At 40.8% G+C, this 19,877-nt stretch overlaps 1 protein-coding gene across 2 annotated transcripts in view; it reads left to right on the forward strand.

Moving 5' to 3' along the window:
- ZNF423 (zinc finger protein 423) overlaps positions 1-19,877 on the forward strand; it is a 238,848-nt gene that overhangs the window by 134,367 nt on the left and 84,604 nt on the right. For both annotated transcript variants that reach the window (XM_031051938.2, XM_031051939.2), the window contains 2 exons: positions 3,166-6,389; positions 13,353-13,437. In XM_031051938.2, coding sequence (XP_030907798.1) covers positions 3,166-6,389; positions 13,353-13,437 — 3,309 coding nt within the window. The remainder of the gene's footprint in view (positions 1-3,165; positions 6,390-13,352; positions 13,438-19,877) is intronic.

The raw sequence follows: 19,877 nt of genomic DNA on the forward strand, positions 1-19,877 counted from the left end.
GTGATTTTTCTCATTCTGCTACATTCCTTTGATTGCATTAATGTAGAATTATTATTCTAAACATCGTTGCTAGACATGTCACACCACATCTAAAAAATATCTTAATAAAATATTACTCTGGTAAAATACCTTAGAATTTCTTTCTCAGTTCATTATAGGTTTTTTCTTCAATTTAATATGGCACGTTAAAATTAACAGGGCTATTTTTCATTCTGTAAAGAGATTAATGATAATGAGTTTTGCCTAATTTCTTTGGTTTAGGCCTTTAGTAATTTAGTATCTTGTTTGTAAGGAAGTCAAGGTAGGTTTTGTTTCTGGGCTTTAAAGTTTTCTAATTCTTTTTAAATTGTAAAAGTATGAGAAAAGGATGCAATAAAAATTATCTAAAAGTTAAACATAAAAATCAGTGAAAGCTCTAACAAATGGAGATAATCTTTCCTTTCAACTGTCTATGTAAGTGCTTCCTTTTTTTTTTTTTGGAGCCAAGCTTTTCAATGTGAGAAACGTTAAGTTTTTTAAATCCAAATTTTATTAGCATAGCAACGTCTTTGTGCATCACTCACAAAGTAATACCAGCTTTCTTGGATTTTGTTTTCTGAATAGCCCAAGATGTTTGAAGAGCAGCAGCTGCAGGGAAACTGGCCCTAGTTGAATGTTAGAGTGAATTTTGAGGTAGATGGGTTTGTTTCAGAGGCAATAGAGGCCTGCTAGCAGATTTGTTCAATTTTCATGGTGGGCCAGTGTAATGGTTGGCATAAGCACATATGGATGTAGAGCACTGGGCCCAGCCTGTGTTACCACTGGATTCGGCCCACTGCATCTCCAGTTTCAAGGCTGAACAATGCAGCTTTATTTGTTGGAGCCATTTGAAGTGCTCAGGGTTCCTCCGGCATGGTGCAGCCCTTCCTCTGCCTGCCACTGCCCAGCACGAAGCACGCGTAGCCTGCCTGCAAACGGAGAGGTATTTAAAATGTGTGTATTTTTGTAATACTTTCTTCAAAGTGAACATTTAAAATTATTTTAATTGCAGCCAGTAAGGCCAAGCAGTAAGTAGCATGATGGTGGTGTGCTTTTTTCCCTGTCATTGTTTTTCTTCTCTCCCCCCCCACCCCGATCGACAGCAGTAGCAGTTGCAAACTCAACATGTGCTGCCCTAGTTCAGGCCCAGCATCCCCCTCGTGCTCCCCTTTGTCTCTTTTCCCCTGGAGGAGCCCAGCTGGTGAGAGGAGGGAATTAGCCAGCCCTGAGCTACCGGCACCTCCCTGGGGCCCCTAATCCAGGCGCTGGCAGCCGGCTGCCTCCTTCCCTCTGCCGGCCATGGCCATGAGTCCGTGGGGATGGAGCCCTGGATGCGGCTGGCAGCAGAGACAGGGGCCGGGGTCTCCCTGGGGGCAGAGAGAAGCTGTGCCGGCAGCCGGGCAGGCGGCGGAGGTGGCGTAAATTGGGAACACGACGTTTTGTTCCAGCCTCAGAGACAGACCAGTGCGTGATTGGAGGAGTGAAGCCTGGAAAAAGTTCATGTAAAAAGCAGGGGCTGATTGCCTTGTGTTTTAGGTTCGGGCTCCACCAGGCTCGAGGGAGTTAGTTGAGCACAAAGACCTTGAGCGTCTTAGAAGCGCGGGTGCTTGCTGAGAGCCAGGGTGCATTTTGGAAGCAGGAGGAAGTGTGTTCTCAGTATGCAGCATCTCTCTGAAGCAAGAGGTTTAGTTAAGTGTGGTAGCAGAGCTCCCTGTGAGTGCAGGGCAAGGTGAGCTAGTGCCCGACCCGTGCATCCAGAAAACAGGAAGCCCCATTGTGCAGGAAAAGTTGTTTGGTGTGTGATTATTTGGTTTAGTTTTTCCAGAGTAGGTCTGCTCTCTTTTCTTGGGATTGAAAAGGAGGTCTTTGCCACAGCAAATGATGACACAGGAGCCAGTTTCTTACAGTGGTGATTTCCTCATTAGCTGAGCCTTTCTTTGAGATCTTCTCCACCGTACATGTACTCTTCTCTGCCTGGTGACTCTGTAGTTGGCAGGCATGAAGAGCGTGCGTGTGGCAGCCTACATGCACAGTTGGGGATTTTTTTATGGGTTTGTTTTAGTAAGAGCCGAAGTAGACACATTAAATGTTTTATAAGGACAATGTATCTGGAGAACCAGTTCCTGTTTCGACTCTCCGAATGTGTATGTGGTCAGTGCCTTCCCTCATTTACATGGATTTTGGTTTTGCTTTGTTCCATGGTTCAGTTTTATATCAGACTAGTGGCGTTTTTGCTCTTCTCAACATCTCCACATTTATTGGAATTAGGATAGTTGAACTCACTCTTTTCTGTTTCTTGTTAACTATTCTGTTTATGAAAACTGCCAACATTTATGTATTTTTCCTAAAATGACTGTTTTGCTGCTGGAGTCAGTGCTGTGTTTCTTTATGGAAATATCAAATTATAAAGTATTTTCCAAAGCCTCATATTGAGCAAAGGGAATAGTTATTAGAACAGAGGCTGGGACATTGCTGGTTTATCCTGAAGTTCATTCTTTTGTGACGTCTTGAGATCTCCAATAGTGATTTTATGGGCTTTTTTAATTTTTATGGTTTTGTACCAAGCAGACAACATTACCTTTCATGTAAGCAAATTTGGTAATGGTACAGATCTCTTCTGTGATTTTATTGAGCTGTCTCAAATCTGATGCTTTTACTTCACTGAGATGTTTGACTCTGCTTTTGAGCAGCCTTTCATTCTGTTAAAATTTTGAGCAAACTGGAGGATTTTGTTTAATGGAGACATTACTTAAAATCATCTTGATGTAGTATTAAAAGACCAACAAAATCACAGGTGATCACTTAACACTGTAGCTTTTCAAAATGTTTGCATTGCTTCATTGCACATAGTGTTTTGCTTTCTTATTAATTGTTTATTGCTTTACCTTACAGTAAGCAGGTGTTAGACCTGCTAAAGAAGAGTGCTTTTTATTAATGCTGTATGTTGACATATTTGTGAATTATGTATACATCTATATTTTTATTTTTCTTTCTCAAACCTCCTTTGAAATTCAAGATCTCTTTTTTTAGTTGCTTTTTTTTTAATGCTGAAGTAGCAGAAGCCCATAGTGTTGTTGAGAGCTTTGTCCTTATTTCACAGATGCACTGGGAATTGTTTTTAATCTCCTTTCTGCTTTCCCATTACAGATGGTGATGACGACCCACAACTCTCCTGGGTGGCTTCATCTCCCTCCAGCAAAGATGTTGCATCACCCACTCAGATGATAGGAGATGGGTGTGATCTCGGCATCGGGGAGGAGGAAGGGGGGACTGGCCTGCCATATCCCTGTCAGTTTTGTGATAAGTCCTTCATTCGCCTGAGCTACCTTAAAAGGCACGAACAGATCCATAGTGACAAACTACCTTTCAAATGCACTTACTGTAGCCGGCTTTTTAAGCACAAGAGAAGCAGGGATCGCCATATAAAGCTTCATACTGGGGATAAAAAATACCATTGCCATGAATGTGAGGCTGCGTTCTCTCGCAGCGACCACCTCAAAATTCACCTGAAAACCCACAGCTCTAGCAAACCGTTCAAGTGTACTGTGTGTAAACGTGGGTTTTCATCTACCAGCTCATTGCAGAGTCACATGCAAGCTCATAAAAAGAACAAGGAACATATGGCAAAGACTGAGAAAGAGGTGAAAAAGGATGATTTTATGTGTGATTACTGTGAAGAGACATTCAGTCAGACTGAAGATTTGGAGAAGCACGTAATGACACGCCACCCACAGCTTTCCGAGAAGGCAGATTTGCAGTGTATTCATTGCCCTGAAGTATTTGCAGACGAAAACTCGCTGCTCTCACACATTCATCAAGCCCATGCCAACAAAAAACACAAGTGCCCTATGTGCCCAGAGCAGTTTTCTTCAGTGGAGGATGTCTATTGCCACTTGGACAGCCATAGACAACCTGACTCCAGCAATCACAGCATCAGCCCTGACCCAGTCTTGGGGAGTGTAGCGTCCATGAGCAGTGCAACGCCTGATTCTAGTGCGTCGGTGGAAAGAGGTTCCACCCCAGATTCAACCTTAAAGCCTTTGAGAGGACAAAAGAAAATGAGGTCTGTGGACAGAGAAGAAAGCCAGAGCTGGTCTAAAGTTACCTACAGCTGTCCATACTGCTCAAAGCGCGACTTCAACAGCCTTGCTGTTCTGGAGATCCACCTGAAGACCATTCATGCAGACAAACCTCAGCAAAGCCACACGTGCCAGATCTGCCTTGATTCCATGCCTACACTGTACAACTTGAATGAACATGTGAGAAAAGTGCACAAAACCCATGCCTATCCCATGATGCAGTTTAGCAACATTTCTGCCTTTCACTGTAACTACTGCCCAGAGATGTTTGCAGATATCAACAGCTTACAAGAGCACATCCGTATTACTCACTGTGGACCAAATGCAACCCCTCAAGATGGTAATAACGCTTTCTTCTGTAACCAGTGCTCTATGGGCTTTCTGACCGAAGCAACCTTGACTGAGCATATTCAGCAGACTCACTGCAATGTAGGAAATTCAAAATTGGATTCTCCTGTCATTCAGCCAACACAGTCTTTTATGGAAGTTTATTCATGCCCTTATTGCACAAACTCCCCCATTTTTGGCTCCATCCTGAAGCTTACAAAGCATATTAAAGAAAACCACAAGAACATTCCTCTGGCACACAATAAGAAGTCAAAAGCAGAGCAGAGTCCAGTTTCTTCTGATGTTGAAGTCTCTTCCCCTAAAAGGCAACGTCTTTCTGCTAGTGTAAATTCAGTGTCTAATGGTGAATACCCATGTAATCAGTGTGATCTAAAGTTCTCAAATTTTGAAAGTTTTCAAACCCATTTAAAGTTGCATTTGGAGTTGCTGTTGAGGAAACAGTCTTGCCCTCAGTGTAAAGAAGACTTTGATTCCCAGGAGTCTCTTCTGCAACATCTCACTGTGCATTACATGACAACTTCAACTCATTATGTATGTGAGAGCTGCGACAAACAGTTTTCTTCGGTGGATGATTTGCAGAAACATTTGTTGGACATGCATACTTTTGTGTTGTATCACTGCACCCTTTGCCAAGAAGTTTTTGATTCCAAGGTATCTATCCAAGTCCATCTGGCAGTCAAGCATAGCAATGAAAAGAAGATGTATCGTTGCACAGCCTGCAACTGGGATTTCAGGAAGGAGGTGGATCTCCAGATCCATGTGAAGCATAGTCACCTGGGGAATCCATCAAAGTCTCACAAATGCATCTTCTGTGGGGAGACCTTCAGCACAGAGGTAGAGCTGCAGTGTCACATCACAACTCACAGCAAAAAATACAACTGCAAGTTTTGTAGCAAAGCTTTTCATGCCATCATCTTGCTTGAAAAGCACTTGCGGGAAAAACACTGTGTTTTTGATGCTAGCGCTGAGAATGGTACAGCTAATGGTATGACCCCAACTAATAAGAAGACAGAAGGGGCAGATATCCAAAACATGCTAATGAAGAATCCAGATACTTCCAACAGTCATGAAGCCAGTGAAGATGATGTAGATGCTTCTGAGCCCATGTATGGCTGTGACATTTGTGGGGCTGCCTACACTATGGAGGTCCTCTTGCAGAACCATCGTTTGAGAGACCATAACATCAGGCCTGGGGAGGATGACTGTTCTAGGAAGAAAGCAGAATTCATCAAAGGTAGTCACAAGTGTAATATCTGCTCAAGAACCTTTTTCTCAGAAAATGGCCTCAGAGAGCACATGCAGACCCATCGCGGCCCAGCTAAGCACTACATGTGCCCCATCTGTGGGGAACGCTTCCCATCACTCCTGACCCTGACGGAGCACAAAGTCACTCACAGCAAGAGTTTGGATACAGGGACATGTCGGATCTGCAAAATGCCACTGCAGAGCGAGGAGGAATTTATCGAGCACTGCCAGATGCATCCAGATCTCAGAAACTCCCTCACTGGGTTTCGCTGTGTTGTCTGCATGCAGACAGTCACCTCTACCCTTGAGCTGAAAATTCATGGGACGTTCCATATGCAGAAATTGGCAGGAAACTCTGCAACCTCGTCTCCCAATGGCCAGGCCTTGCAGAAACTCTACAAGTGCGCGTTGTGCTTGAAGGAGTTCCGGAACAAGCAGGACTTGGTAAAGTTGGATGTGAATGGCCTTCCCTACGGCTTGTGTGCTGGATGCATGACCAGGAGCACCAATGGACAGTCTTCAGGCTTGACTCCACAAGAGGTGAACGAGAGACCGTGTGGCAGTCTGAGGTGTCCAGAGTGTAGTGTCAAATTTGAAAGTGCTGAAGACCTAGAGAGCCACATCCAGGTAGACCACCGAGACCTGACGCCTGAGACTAGTGGCCAAAGGAAAGGTACCCAGACGTCCCCTGTTCCCAGAGTAAGTATAGCTGAACTTTAAAATGTCTGAGGAAGAAAACATACACCTTCAATGCGACTCAGAATTGATCTGCTGTTAGTTTTCTTTTAACTGTCACTTTGTAAAATTACTTGTGCTACAAAAAAGTCCAGCAAAAGAGGAAGAAAGGTAGAGTAAGGTACATAGAAAAATTAGAGGTTGTGCATCCTTGCAGGGTCCTTGATTCCTAGTGGCAGTGCACGAGTTGTTTTTTTTTATTATTGTAAAACTGCCCTAGATTTACCAACAGAGAGCTGAAACACATGAACGGCGGAGATTGAGTTTGTCCATGAATTCTGATACTTCTGAACTGGCAGATCTGGAAGGGCTGGGAGATTTCCATGAAAAAAGGAGATGTTGAGTACCCAAAACAGAAAAGAAAGAAAATGATCTATCATACTTGAAGAATGAGAGTTGAGTTCCTACCAGCAAATTAAACATGAGCAGAATCTTAAAGGAACTCTGAAGGAAAACTTTAGTGAATTCCACCCTACTCCCCCAGATTCTCACTTAAAACAAATTTCCGTGCCAAAGAGCTTGTTATGGGTGGCTGTCAGAGTGAACATTGTGAGGCTATTGGATGTCTGTGCATACATGTGTGCTTGGGTGTGTGGATGATTTGCAAAGTGATTTTGAAAGGATCTGCTTCATGGCTGTCCTGTAAAAGAAGTAGTTTTCTTAGCATATGCAGAAATTGTCTAATGCAGGTTATATCTAACTGTGCTTTCCTTTAATGTTTGCAGATAGCCTGCTTTCACGTTCCTTAGCTTAAGAGATTCTTGGGAACATGCAGATGCAAGAAGGGTTTCAGAAGTCTACTAAGGAGATTAATGTAATTTGCAGTTTATAGTCTTTTAAAATTACTTCTTGAAGTTTTGGTTGAAGAATGGGCCAAGTCAGTCCTTCCTCTGTCAGGAACAGATGGAATGAGAAGTAGATTTTGGAAATCTTCTCGGGAGACCAACAGCAGACGCATCTGAGTATTGATATCATCTGACATTTTTAATTAAACATGATGGGGTGAGATTTTCAAAAGTATCTAAGGAAATTAGGCACCCAACTTCTAATGAATAATTCCAGCCGTAGAAGCCTGTTTATGCCAATCTGCTAATTAAAGCACCCACAAACACTCTTCCATCTCACTGCATTAAAAGAACTTGAAAATACCATTCAACAAGAACGCTGGAGGCTCAGTAAGTAAGAGGAGACCCTAAGTATGGCATGAAGACACAGACTGAGATGCCTGCACTAGAGATGGTGCAGGCTGTGTGTGCATCCAGCGGGACTTGGTAGTGGTGCCTCAATCCTGGGATGTATGGGGCAGCAGTGTCTGGTGGAGCTGGGCTGTGCGTAGCCAGGTCAGAGCATGCCAGTGCCTGTGCCAGCACCCGCTGGCATCAGTGCCCGGTTCCCAGCTTCTGAGTGAATCCCACAGAAAGTTTAATTGTTGGTTTTTTGCTTTTTTAGTTAAACAACTGGATATTGTTCCCTCTGTGTGCGGTGAGTGTATGATTAAGCCTCCAGGCACACACACAGCATGAGAATGAGGAATGGAAGTATCCCTCCTTCAGTGTGATACCTCTTGGGAATTTGTCTCAGGCTCTGGCTAGGTCATTCTTCTTCCTCCTCCTCAGGCCTTTGTTTTCTTCTAGATTCTTTAAAACACCTCTGTTCTCCTAGGTAAGACTGATTCTTACTTGATATGGCTGTGCCTAAAGTATTACCTAAATATATATATATATATATACATAGCCTAAAGTATTACCTTTTCTATCAACTATCAGAAGCAGCATACATTACCGTTTTCTGCTCCTATTTCTTGCCTTAACTCTTTCTTTTCAGTGACAGCTTCCGTACTTGTTCTCTCAAGGGAGAGTTTTAAGTTCTTCAATAAGGTAAATGCTTTGAATTTCATCCCATGAGGGAAGGTCTGAGTTCCTTTGTAGAAGATAATGAAAAATTGGCATTTGTGATGGTGGCAAATAGTACCTTCAACAGGTGTCTATGGCCTGCACATATGCAGATACTAGAGACATTTATGATATGTATGCCAGGAATAGATATATTGTTATTAGGAATAATTAATTATCTTACCCTTCATTATAGGTATGAGACCTGAATTCTGGTATCAGTTCACGTGGAAACTATTGGTGTTTCACTGAGGTTTCTTAAGGCAATGACTGCTCTTTGTGTCTGCCTAGCCCAGGAGTTTTTGAAGAGTGACACTGTCTTTTAAATGGTGGTAGATCTCCCTGTTTCAGGAATAGCATTAACTTCATTGGTTTCATAGCAAAACTAAGCAAGTTGAACACAGTCTCTCGTCATCTTGTTAGTATGCTGTGCACAGGTAAAATACCATTTTACTGGAGCAATCTTAAGTGCACAATGCATGTAGAATAATTTGCAGATGTCCAGAGGAAAAAAGCTGCTTCTCCTCGTGAGCACTTGTATATTTCTTCTATAAACACCTTACTGGTTTTTCTTTCCTAAACAGAAAAGCAGTTGAAGATTAGGGCAAGGTACAGTAAGAAAGTGTAGGGAGATTAGATTTTAAGTAGTGGGTATATATTTCAGAGTAAATAAGAATAGGCAGAGTGAAATCCAAGCAGATGGAAAAGATGATGATGACATAAAAAATCTGTAACTTCTTTCAGTGTCAGAAATCACTCCACCAGCAGTTGGTTACTTCTTGAATTGTAGAAATGAGCATGGAAGCCTAAAGGAATTTCAGGGGAAAAACAATAAAATTAAGATTCCAAGTGAAGGAAAGGAAGAAAACAAATGTTAGCCTTTGATGAATAAAAAAAGAAAATATTTGGGAAAGGAAAAAGAGCAGGAGAAAACAAATTATTGTTTACTGTGTTAACATTTGTGTATATATGCACATGGACATAGCACCACAAAGAGAGTATGAATCTGTTGTTATATCATGTTTCGATTTTTACTATTGAACTTTTGGAGGTTTTTTTCTGGAAGTCAGTTGGAGACAACTAGATGAGGATCAAAAAGCACTCAGAATTGCTCGGCAATTTGGGGTTTGTTTTTTTTTAAATCCATAAGAATGAAAGAAAGCATCTAACCCTTGAAAATGCTGCTGTATTCTGTCTTCCTCAGTAACACTGTAGTATAGCTACCAACCAGGAAGAAATTTCTGTGAATTGCTCACATTTGTTTCTAGGACTTCTAAGTAGGATCCAGTCTTGATGGTCAACAAAATAGATTTCCAAATGGACAAAGTTTTTTGCCTTATGTGCATGGCAGCATCTGCATTGGAGGATTAGTTATTAGGAGTTTTTAAGTCAAATCAATGGTCTTCCATAGGGAGCATCACTGAGAGGAATAAATAAAATACACCTTAGTAGTAAAAGATTGCTCTAACATCATTTTTTGTTTGGTTCTTTTAGTTTTACATGAGCTATTCTGTTTGGATAGGACTGAAGGTGGGGTTTTTTTCAGATGAGCATTGCAAGTGGAGGTACCATTCCAGTACCTGACACATGTATAGCTCAAAACCTTTTCTAATTCTATTACAGTGGCATTAGAAGTAATGCTTTCATGTTTCTCTGAACATATTTCTGTGCGTAGGAGCTTCAATTTTGAACATATTCTATTAATTCCTTTTAAAATGTCTTACAGAGGAATGTGCATGTCTTGAGAAATGTGACTAGTTGTTTAGGACTGAGATTTCTTATTGCCCCTTGTAATACTAGAAATGTTTCAAGCTGTTCTTTCTCTTACACAGATTTATCCTTATTTTGTACCTTAGTTATCATCAACAATACTTGTTCAACGTTGACAATGCTTAGTCTTCCATTAAATTTCCATCTTGAATAGTGTTATATTTTTAGCCCACCTAGATTATTCAGATTGAAGAAGCAAAGGAGGTGGCATAGGAAGTTGGAAGAATGAACCCTATTGTACTCCTTTACTCAGTTCCTTTTCTCCTGCATACTTTCTTGGACTCAATTCCTTCTCTTTGTTCTCCCCCGCACCCCTTCTCCTCCCTTGTAAATCCACTTGAATGGAGGAATATTTTCGTTGTAGAACAGGAAACCATTTCCAGATTTAAAGGAGGACAATCTGGAAAACCCATGGGAACAATAGTTACTTTAGAAAAGAACGCAGAACCCTCTGTTATTATTACTATTTTGTGCCAAGGTTAGAACTAAATATCTTGACTTAATGGAGACCAAACTCTCAGCTGAATGCCTGCTCATTTGGTCTCTTTTGTCACCTAGATGCCATCATCTAGACTCTGTTAGCTTCTTGGAGTCTGGGCACCTTTGTTGTCACCACTTGTGAAGACAGAACTTTAAAAAGAGATTACTGACACGTTAATAATGTCTGTGAAACCACAATACCCACAAAAACAGTAGTAGAAGATCTTATTTGGTACCACAAATAACACACCCTTGCATTCAAACTAGTGCTCTCTATTTATTAAGAATGAAAGTCTAGGTTTGTAACATTCTTTTAAAGAGAATTATTAAAGAGCCAAGAAAGCAGCTCTTCTATCTGTTGCATATGCATTTGGGTGCTAATCTAGTTGTAGTTGTTTTATGGCCTGTATAAGGCCATTTAATAATCTCGCTCCATATTGAGCAGGGTAGCCTGTCACAGGAGCCATCACCTCAGTTAAGATACTCTTGTGAACGCATGTGTCTCAGCTGAAGCTGAAGATAATACCAAGAGGAAGTCTGAAATCTGCCATCTTCTCTGAGGGGTCTCACACCAAGTGGAGTGTTTTATAAGTTTGTGAAATGGTGTGGAGGAGTTTACACTGGGTCTGTGGGTAAACAAAGACATCCTGTCTCCAGATCTGTTAGCAAGTAGCTTTCAGAAGCACCAAAATAAAGTAAAAAAAAAAAAGAATAATTTGTCTGTGCTTAATATAACTTTTAAAGGTTTGAAATAGAGTTGAGCTGAAGTATTGTCCTTTTTAGGTAGTTACTTATGGAACCCTCAAAACAGTGATAAGTGTTGAACAAAGCACAGAACTTAGTCAGCTTTGAAGTTTTAAAGAGGATGGTTTCAAGTTTTAAATGTGACCAGATGAATCCTTCACTGCCCAAATCCTGTTTTTGTCCTCCAAAGTTTTTTGTGTTTTGCTTTGTTTTTAAAGTTAGGAGACCTCAGCATGTGTATGCCAGCATATTTGAGAGGACATGTGTATGTGTGTGTGTGCTGTGCTTGTCTGCCAGAAGAGACTCCCAAGAAAGAGTGCTGCAGAAATCCAGCTGCTTTTCCATTAACAGCCTTGATTTCCAAATGGACTCCAGGAGGATACTTTCTTGAGCTGCCTAGGGATAACTAGCCAATCCAAACTATTTCCTTTTATATGTTTGGCTGTGTCAGGTTTCGGCCAATGGAGTGCAGCCTTCTTCCTATTATCATGTTAATCACCCATTGTTATTTTAGCCTGGAAGGCCCTGCCTATGTCTAAACACATACTGGGTACAGAATTCATGGAATAGGCATAACATCCATAGAATGGTGCATTTGTTATTATGGTATTACAGCATGTTCATTAACCTCCAGCAGGCTAACTTGTTGCCATTGATGACATGGGAAGTAGTTAAGAAGCTCTTGGCAGCACCTAATTTGTTCTTTCCTCAGCAGGCGTTCAAGGAAATTGGATCCCATGCTCAGAGGAGGTGACAGCAACTCCTCTGTTTAAACTCAAAACTTCTGACTTATTACTGCTGTCCTAAAAATGGAATTCTATACTTAGGTGTGGAGCAGAGGCTGTAAGAAAAAATCAAGTACATCTAAAAGCGCACAAAAACCACCTTCAAAAAAGTTAAGCGGATGCTGTTTACTGAATTGGGTTTTTCAGTGCTGATGGCTTGGGATTCTCATCCATTCCTTCAGCTAACTGAGCTTGTGGCCAGCACTTGGAGATTTCACACATGCTCTGTTGCCACCCACGCTGGCTGTATGGATATGGACCACATGCTCATGGCTGGTGGCAAGTGCTGCAGTAGGAGTTATTCTCTAGGAAAAAGTAGGCACAAAAAGCCCAATTTTTCTAAATTGCAACTCAGAAGATGTCTATTTAGATAGTATATTCCCATGCAGTCAATGAGCATGCACATCAGACGAAAAACACCATACTCCTGCTTTGGGAAAAAAGAGTTTCTACAAGTATACAGAAAAACACTTAGTATTAATGTTTTATTTTTTTCCTAACTTGGGAGTCTAACTTGTCAACATGCATTTTAATTTCTAGAAATTATTTCTTTGATTTTTTCCTGTCATGTTGCACAAGTACAAATGCCACTGTCAATCTGAGTGCAAACGCCATTTTCCCTGTTTGAATAAATGGTTCATATAGTTGCCTCTTCACACTGTCTCCTGCCTTCTGCAGCTAAGCCTTCCTGGTATAACTCTGGGATAGAGAAAATGCACAACAGATTGTGCTAGGAAACAATTCCTTGTGCTAATGCAGTTTTTCCAGGATTTCTGATGGGTGACCATTACAAAAATATACTGTTTTCTTTTCACTTGCCAAACTAACTATAGGTGTTTTGCCTACTTGTATTTTGAGTTTAACTAAAGATGAAGTTTTTTGAGAAAGTTGATACTTTTCTAAAAACAGAATTACCTTTCAATGTCTTTTATTTCACTGTACAGAAATTTTTACTGTAATGGTTTAAATGAGATGAGCTATCTTATTATGGTTTAAGCACTCAATCAGAGTTTCAAGTACTATAACTTGAAGTTTTTAAAGTTGAAATTAAAAATTCTCCTAAAGCATGCTGTTAATTAGGGGATGTATTTATGGTCTCAAAAAAGCCCAGCCCAACTTGGTGTCTTGTTGGGGATATATGAGCAGAGAAGGCCTCAGTGGAGGGAGGTTGAAGCATATAGGGTGTTATATTCATGATCACACTTGCCTTAAGCTACAGTGCAGTATTCTCTAACCTCTTTTTGGTTATTAAACAGAAAAAGACCTATCAGTGCATCAAGTGCCAGATGACCTTTGAGAGTGAGAGGGAGATACAAATCCATGTCGCTAACCATATGATTGGTAAGACATTCTTTAAACTAAGCCACTCATTGGCTGCTTGTTTTTTGCTACTCTTCGAAATTCACTATTCTGATAACTCGTTAATATTCATGCTGTAATTTAGTTTTTTATCTTTCAGAGAAAATTATTTTGACTTAATGATTCTTCCTTTCAAAGCTTTTTAAATATGTGGTTATGAAAGTGTTACTGCTGAGCTTTTTTCCTTATCCTTTTGAGTCCTCATGTGGCATTTTCATTTATATTAAAATCAAACTTTTGACAGTATCTTCCATTTGATAGCATAAATTTCTCTCTATCCATGTGAAAAGTACTTGCCAGTTGTCAACCACTTAGGAGCAATTATGTTTCAATTTTGTGTGTCATGACATAGAATAGATTTAACTGCTAGCATTTTCCCAGCTAAGTATGCTGAATTCCTGAGGAACATTGTCAAAACAAAACACTTACAGAGTTATTTCAGTGTTTTGTTTTTGTTTGTTTTTTTTTCCCCAACAATTTTAGGCTTCAGAAAGTTCAACTTCTCAGATGTACAAGTGTTTTAAAAATCAGTGCTTTCTCCCTTCTACTGAGGTCCTGTTGCAAGAGTTTGTAGTGAAGTGTTACTTTAATCTGATGGGTTGTATTTTTGCTGCAGCTGTATGATTGCTTTCCTGATGAATGCAAAAAAATGTTTTCCTGTCTGCACAGATGTTATAAATACAGGTACTGGCCCAAGAGGTCAGTTTATTTTGATGTATAAACCACAAAAGAGTTACTTACACATGACACTGTAGGTATATGTTGGACAAAACCCTTGAAGGACCCTACAGCACACTCTGTGTGTCATATGTCATTTACCTCCCATAAGCATAATGGTTTTCCTTCAACAATTTTACATTTATGAAACTATTTGCCTGTCAACACATGTATGTAACTCGTAATATATTTGAAGTGAATTATGCATAAATACCAGTGAGAGAAATATGGATTGACAGTCTTCACACTCCCAAACCCAAATGAAAAATACACTTGTCAGTCACAACAGTTTTCTTCTGAGAGCCAGGCAAGAGTTTCAAGTCAATGTCAAGCAGGTTAAGATGAAGGTATCTAAAAATGTTTGCTTTCTTAGCAGGTGTTAATGTAATCTCTTGTTTGTAAGCTTGAATAATGAGATCCTTGTTAACTGGACCACAGTGATTTCATGTAGCTCCACCTAAATTTTTTTTTTTTGGAAGCCTGAAAGAAGGAGGTTCTTAGGCAAGCATAGTACTTGTTTCAACTTAATTTCTGATCCAGTGGCTAATAAATGATTTTTTAAATACAAAGGTCATGAAGTGCCAAGTTAAGGTTCTGCTTGATCTGTGGGGAATTCTTTTTCATTTTGAAAAGATGTAATTTCTTCATTTTCCAGTAACTAGCGTGTGAGGTTTATTTATGTATATTGCTGTCTGTAGTAATACGCGATGACATAACAAGGTTCACTCTTAATTCTATTGGAAAACAACAGCTATAGAAGGCATAGGCAGCTGAGAAAAATGTGGTACTGCTGTTTGTGAAAACTTTACCTATTGTTTCCTTAGAGCTGTAAATAAGTTATACATATTTGGAAGAACTTTATATAAGTACAAAGGTACATATAATCTCAGTGCTGTGACCAGGAACATTGTCAGTACCAGAACATGGTGAGAAAATGCGTCATTATTGCTTTGTGGTGTCAAGTCTTTGTGTCACTTTGCTGAGATAAGGACTGAGAACACTTGTTAAGTTCAAGTCACCACTCTTTTTGTTATGGTGCAGTTTAGGAAAGAGTAAAGTATAGAAGGCTTTAATATGGAGCCAAGCTTTCTCCCACTGTGGGCATCTCAGTGCACAAGGCATTTGGGCCTGCTGTCCTTCAGGATAGGTGGTTTCTTCAGAAAAGGTGTTGCCAGTGAGTCTGCTTGTGATAGTTGCTCTTTACTGGGGAATACTGAAGGTGAAAGGAGAGGCTAGATGTCACCATTTCTCCACCAATAAATGCTGTGTAGATTTTCTGGTGATAATTTGCATAGTGCTGAGTCAGTAAGAGTGAGAACAGTGATGGATTGCCTCTTGGGCTTCTGTGCTCTTTGTTCTAAGCCTGAGATCCATGGGAGACATGGGCGTGTGCATCCTCACCTCAGGCTGGTTAATCACTTACAAAACAAGGGATGCAAGAGTTTCCATTCTTGACATTAGACCAAGTCTAGCCAGATGGGCAGTGAGAGAAAGAAGTTAACATAGCTGTTTCTGCAACCCAGGTCTGTGTCAAAGGGGTTATTAATGTTATCATTGTCAGTTTAAGGTCTACAGATGAGGATTTGTCTGTGCTACAGGGCCACTGAGATCACAGGGTGAAAATACAAGGTTTTGGGGGGTAGGGGGAATCTTGACCTTAGACTATATCTCCTCATGAGCTTCAGGTTGAGCTCATCTCAAAGAACTTGTATCTATCTAAAATTAAGGTGTCTGGTTTAATATAGTCATTGAGATGCTGTCTAGGGAAAATGAATGATTGATACCAATCTAAGATAAGTGTTTGAAGAGGATAAGCATTTCCAGGGAGAGATTTTTATCTCTCTTTTGTATTTGAAGTGAGTCAAGACAATGAAGTTAGCCTTGACATGTGATTTTTAGGTAAAAAACACCCTTGGCTTTGATAATCCAGGACCTATCTGCAGCACTTTCTTCTCATACTCTAAGAAACACAAAATCAATAGTGGAGATATCCTGAGCACTTGCTTATGGTTTTATTCTGCTCAAGCGACTGTCAACAAAGGAGTCCCTGCTCTGTAGCAGCAACACCTCTCAAGTATCAGTATGTGTAATATGATTAAATAATTCAATTACATTTTACTTCATTGTCCTAAAAAGTGCAACCAGTTAAACTGGCTGTGCCTCTCTCTTCAGCCTCTCTGCTCCTCAGTCTGAAGTCAGAGGCCCTGCTCATAATTCATGGAGGTAGGGGGGTTTATTTTTTTTTAAGCAGTATGCAGGGAATTTCCAGTGCTACTCCTACACAGCACTTTGAAAAATTACCCTTCTGCACTCTAGCTCTTCATATCCTGTGCATGAACACAGAGGCACACTGGGTCCTGTGCAGGGTCCCTGGGGAAGGAGCAGGCTGGATACATCCCCAGAGGAGGTAAATGGTAGATGTTTTGTTTCATTTTACACTGGGGCCTGTAGGAGGGCTGCAAGCAGCAGACCAGACCTCAGCTGTGCCTAGCCAGGAAGATGTCTGTTTAGAAATGTTTTCAGCTGGGGAATGTGGGGTGCTCAGGGTGGAATTTTTGGAGGGCAGAGGTCTTTGAAACATTGTACTGATTGGTGCTCCTTTGAAACATTTCCATGCCCACAGAAAGGGGATCCCTCTTTGAAACATTTTCAGGGGTTAGGGAGTCCACCTGGGACTATATCAAAAAACTTTCAGTAGTTCTTGCTGCCTCTGTACTTGCTTACCTCCTGTTGCGCTGACCTGGCCATGTTTAAAGCTTCTCTCCCTTATCTCCCTATCTACCACTGACTCTGATGTGCAGTCTCTACTAGATGGAGGGAAGGATGGGTGTATGCAGCTGTGGGCTCTACAGGGTGCACTGAGCAGTCATGGCAGCAGCCAGAAGCATGGAAATCTGTCAGTGCAGCTTCTCCCCAATGGCTAGGGGAGCCATAGAACTTCAGTCTCCATCACAGAGCCACCACGGAGCCCCCACAGCCTGTGAGTGGTGGCTGCCCTGGGGAAAAGGCCCCAGCACTCACCCATCCTGTGCTGCCAAGGGAGACCCCACTCAGAACCCTGCACAGGGAATGTAAGGATTTGGCCCTGGGGCTTCCTATTGTTTTCTTACAGCTGTGCTGTTCCCAAAGCCCGGCTGGTGCCCTAATTAGTATTTTTCAAGATGCACAAAATTCCACAGATATGTCACTCTCCAAGCAGGTCAGGTTGCCCTGTACCATGCAGAAGTGCATGCAGATACGTGCTGGGGCTCTCAGCTGTTTGGGTAAGGGATGTGGTCACAGCAGTACTTCTCGGTCTTGATTAGATGGGGGATGTTTCCTATTTAATGCCCCAAAAGATGAGCAACTGTCCCCATCCTTCTTTCTCCCTTTCTCTAAGAAAGCCTCCTGACAAATGTGTAGGGAAACTCAACTGCAGTGCAGTTAGTGCTGGAACAGGGAAAATAACGATTCCTGGCCTTGCTCTAATGCTTGGATAGCTGCAGGGCTTTCCTGCCTCTGGCTGCAGAGGTGTGTAAGGGTTTGTGGGCTCAAGAGAGGTTGTCCAGCCCCTCAGAGCTAAACAGAGCCCTTCCCTAGTGCCACTCCTGACCTTACACATGCAATTATAGGTACTCCCAGTGAAAATTCACATCTGAATGCTGGTGAGCAGCAAGGGAGGAAGGGGGGGGGGGCACAGGCTGGACGTGTTGCAGTATATGCATGAGACCCTGTTTGTGCTTTGAGAGCCACGGGGGACAAAAGGGATGCTGGAAGGAAAACTTCCAGAAGTCGCATGGAAATTCTTCAGTGATCTGGTTCTTGGAGTGCTGTCTGAATAAATACCTCCCTGTTTGATGTGGTGGGGCCAACGGAGTTAAACACCATTTTTGGAGGAATGGTGGGAATTTTCTGAGTGCCGCCCTAAGCCATGGTATGTGATACATTGTATGTAGCTGAGGACTCCAAGTATCTGAATTGCCTTTCCTGCCCTTAAAGATCAAGTTTCAAGTTCTGGAAACACTCTGCCAGTATTTGTTAACAAAGAGGAGGGATAACAACCTTTCACAGTTAGGTTTCTTTCAGATGCATAAAAGTATTCTAAACAAAAAATGACCAAATATAGGTTTGTTTTTTTGTCGACATCTCAAAATAACAAAATATCTAAAATTAACAAAATAAGTTTGTTGCTCATAAGAGGTCAAACTGCCTCTTTTAAAGTTAATAATCACAGAAATAATTTTCTAAAAAGCAGCAATTTAGAAAGCTAATTTTATATTCAAAAGAATTAGCAGTTGATGCCAAGCTGAGATGAAAACAGCACAGTGGTGAAGGGGTTGAGATAGTATTCAAAATCAAACATAAATCAATGCATTCCCAGTTATGTTTTCCTCTTCTGTTTAAAAACGGAAGCAAAAAGTTTTATATTTTGATTTAGCAACTCATAGTTTTCATAAATTCGGATCTTAACAAAATGGCTAGATTATATATTATGTAAATAAACGTTTGGACTCATTTTGGATGGTCTTGGACTCTGGCCTGTCATGGTAGATTCTAAGTGAATGTGTATGTGGAAAGGATGTAGGTTAGGATCATTTTAGCAGAACTGACTTTTATACATACAGAACTACTAGCCCTGGGCATCTCTGATGGGGATGTAAAGCATTTCTGATACTTAGGTCTGATCTTGTGAAGCTCTCTGTTTCTTGTTCTCATTGATTTGGGAGCTGAGGACAGCAAACACATCTCAGAATCTCTCTTATAATAAAACATCTTTTATATGAAATACCAAAATTGAAGCCCTGCACAGGGAACATTAGGATTTGGCCCAGGGTTATATTGGAAGAAGGGTAGCTTTAATTCTTGTAAAATTCCCATTTTCCTGAGTTTAACACAGTACTTGAATTGATTTAAAGTTTAAGGATTCTATTTGGTACATTCTCTTCCATTCCTTCCATTAAGATACAGTCATGATATTGTGTCCTGAAACAAAACTGTTTAATTCTTGAGGGAAACTCTTCAGACCTAAGCATTACTGTTAGTTAAAACATATATGTAGCAGCAATGATGACATTGTAAAGCACTATCTTGGTACTGGCTTTCAGGCATTAAGGCAAATAAAATTGCGCCAGATTGTTTTTGATGCACTAGATGCAAATTATCAACAGGAACATATTTCTGAACTCAACAGCTGAATGTGTGAATTGATTATGGACACATTAGGAACTCAAAAATATTTTTTTAATTTTTATGTTTGCAATGCGTGCTCCAAGTAATTGCTCTTTTAATGCAGAAATGAAGGTACATCCGTCATATATTTACCCAGCACTTGCTTCAATATCCAATTCTATGTGGGCTTGACTTAATTAACAATATGTACTAGATTTTAATTTGGCTGGCTATTGTGAAAGAGTAATTTTAGAGAAAAACAGCTAAGTGTATTTATCTTCAGAGATGAATGACATATATGATGTTTCCACACGCACATGAGAGCAGTACTCCCCCCATATGTGAGTGCCGTGGGCTGGCCAGAGTCCTGCCACTGCTGCTGCAGGAAACTTTGCCTGAATGGAACTTGCCTGTGGGCAGAGGGATTTGCTTATGCCAGTAGATCCTCATGTTATTTTGTCCAACCCTAAGCCCTGGATTTCTGTTTTTCATGTTAATTATTTTTGGTATTAAGCATCTGTGCAGGTAGTTAAATAACATTGTAATGAGTATAGTAT

The sequence above is a fragment of the Melopsittacus undulatus genome, chromosome Z (genome assembly GCF_012275295.1).
Source record: "Melopsittacus undulatus isolate bMelUnd1 chromosome Z, bMelUnd1.mat.Z, whole genome shotgun sequence".
NCBI classification, from domain to species: Eukaryota; Metazoa; Chordata; class Aves; order Psittaciformes; family Psittaculidae; genus Melopsittacus; species Melopsittacus undulatus.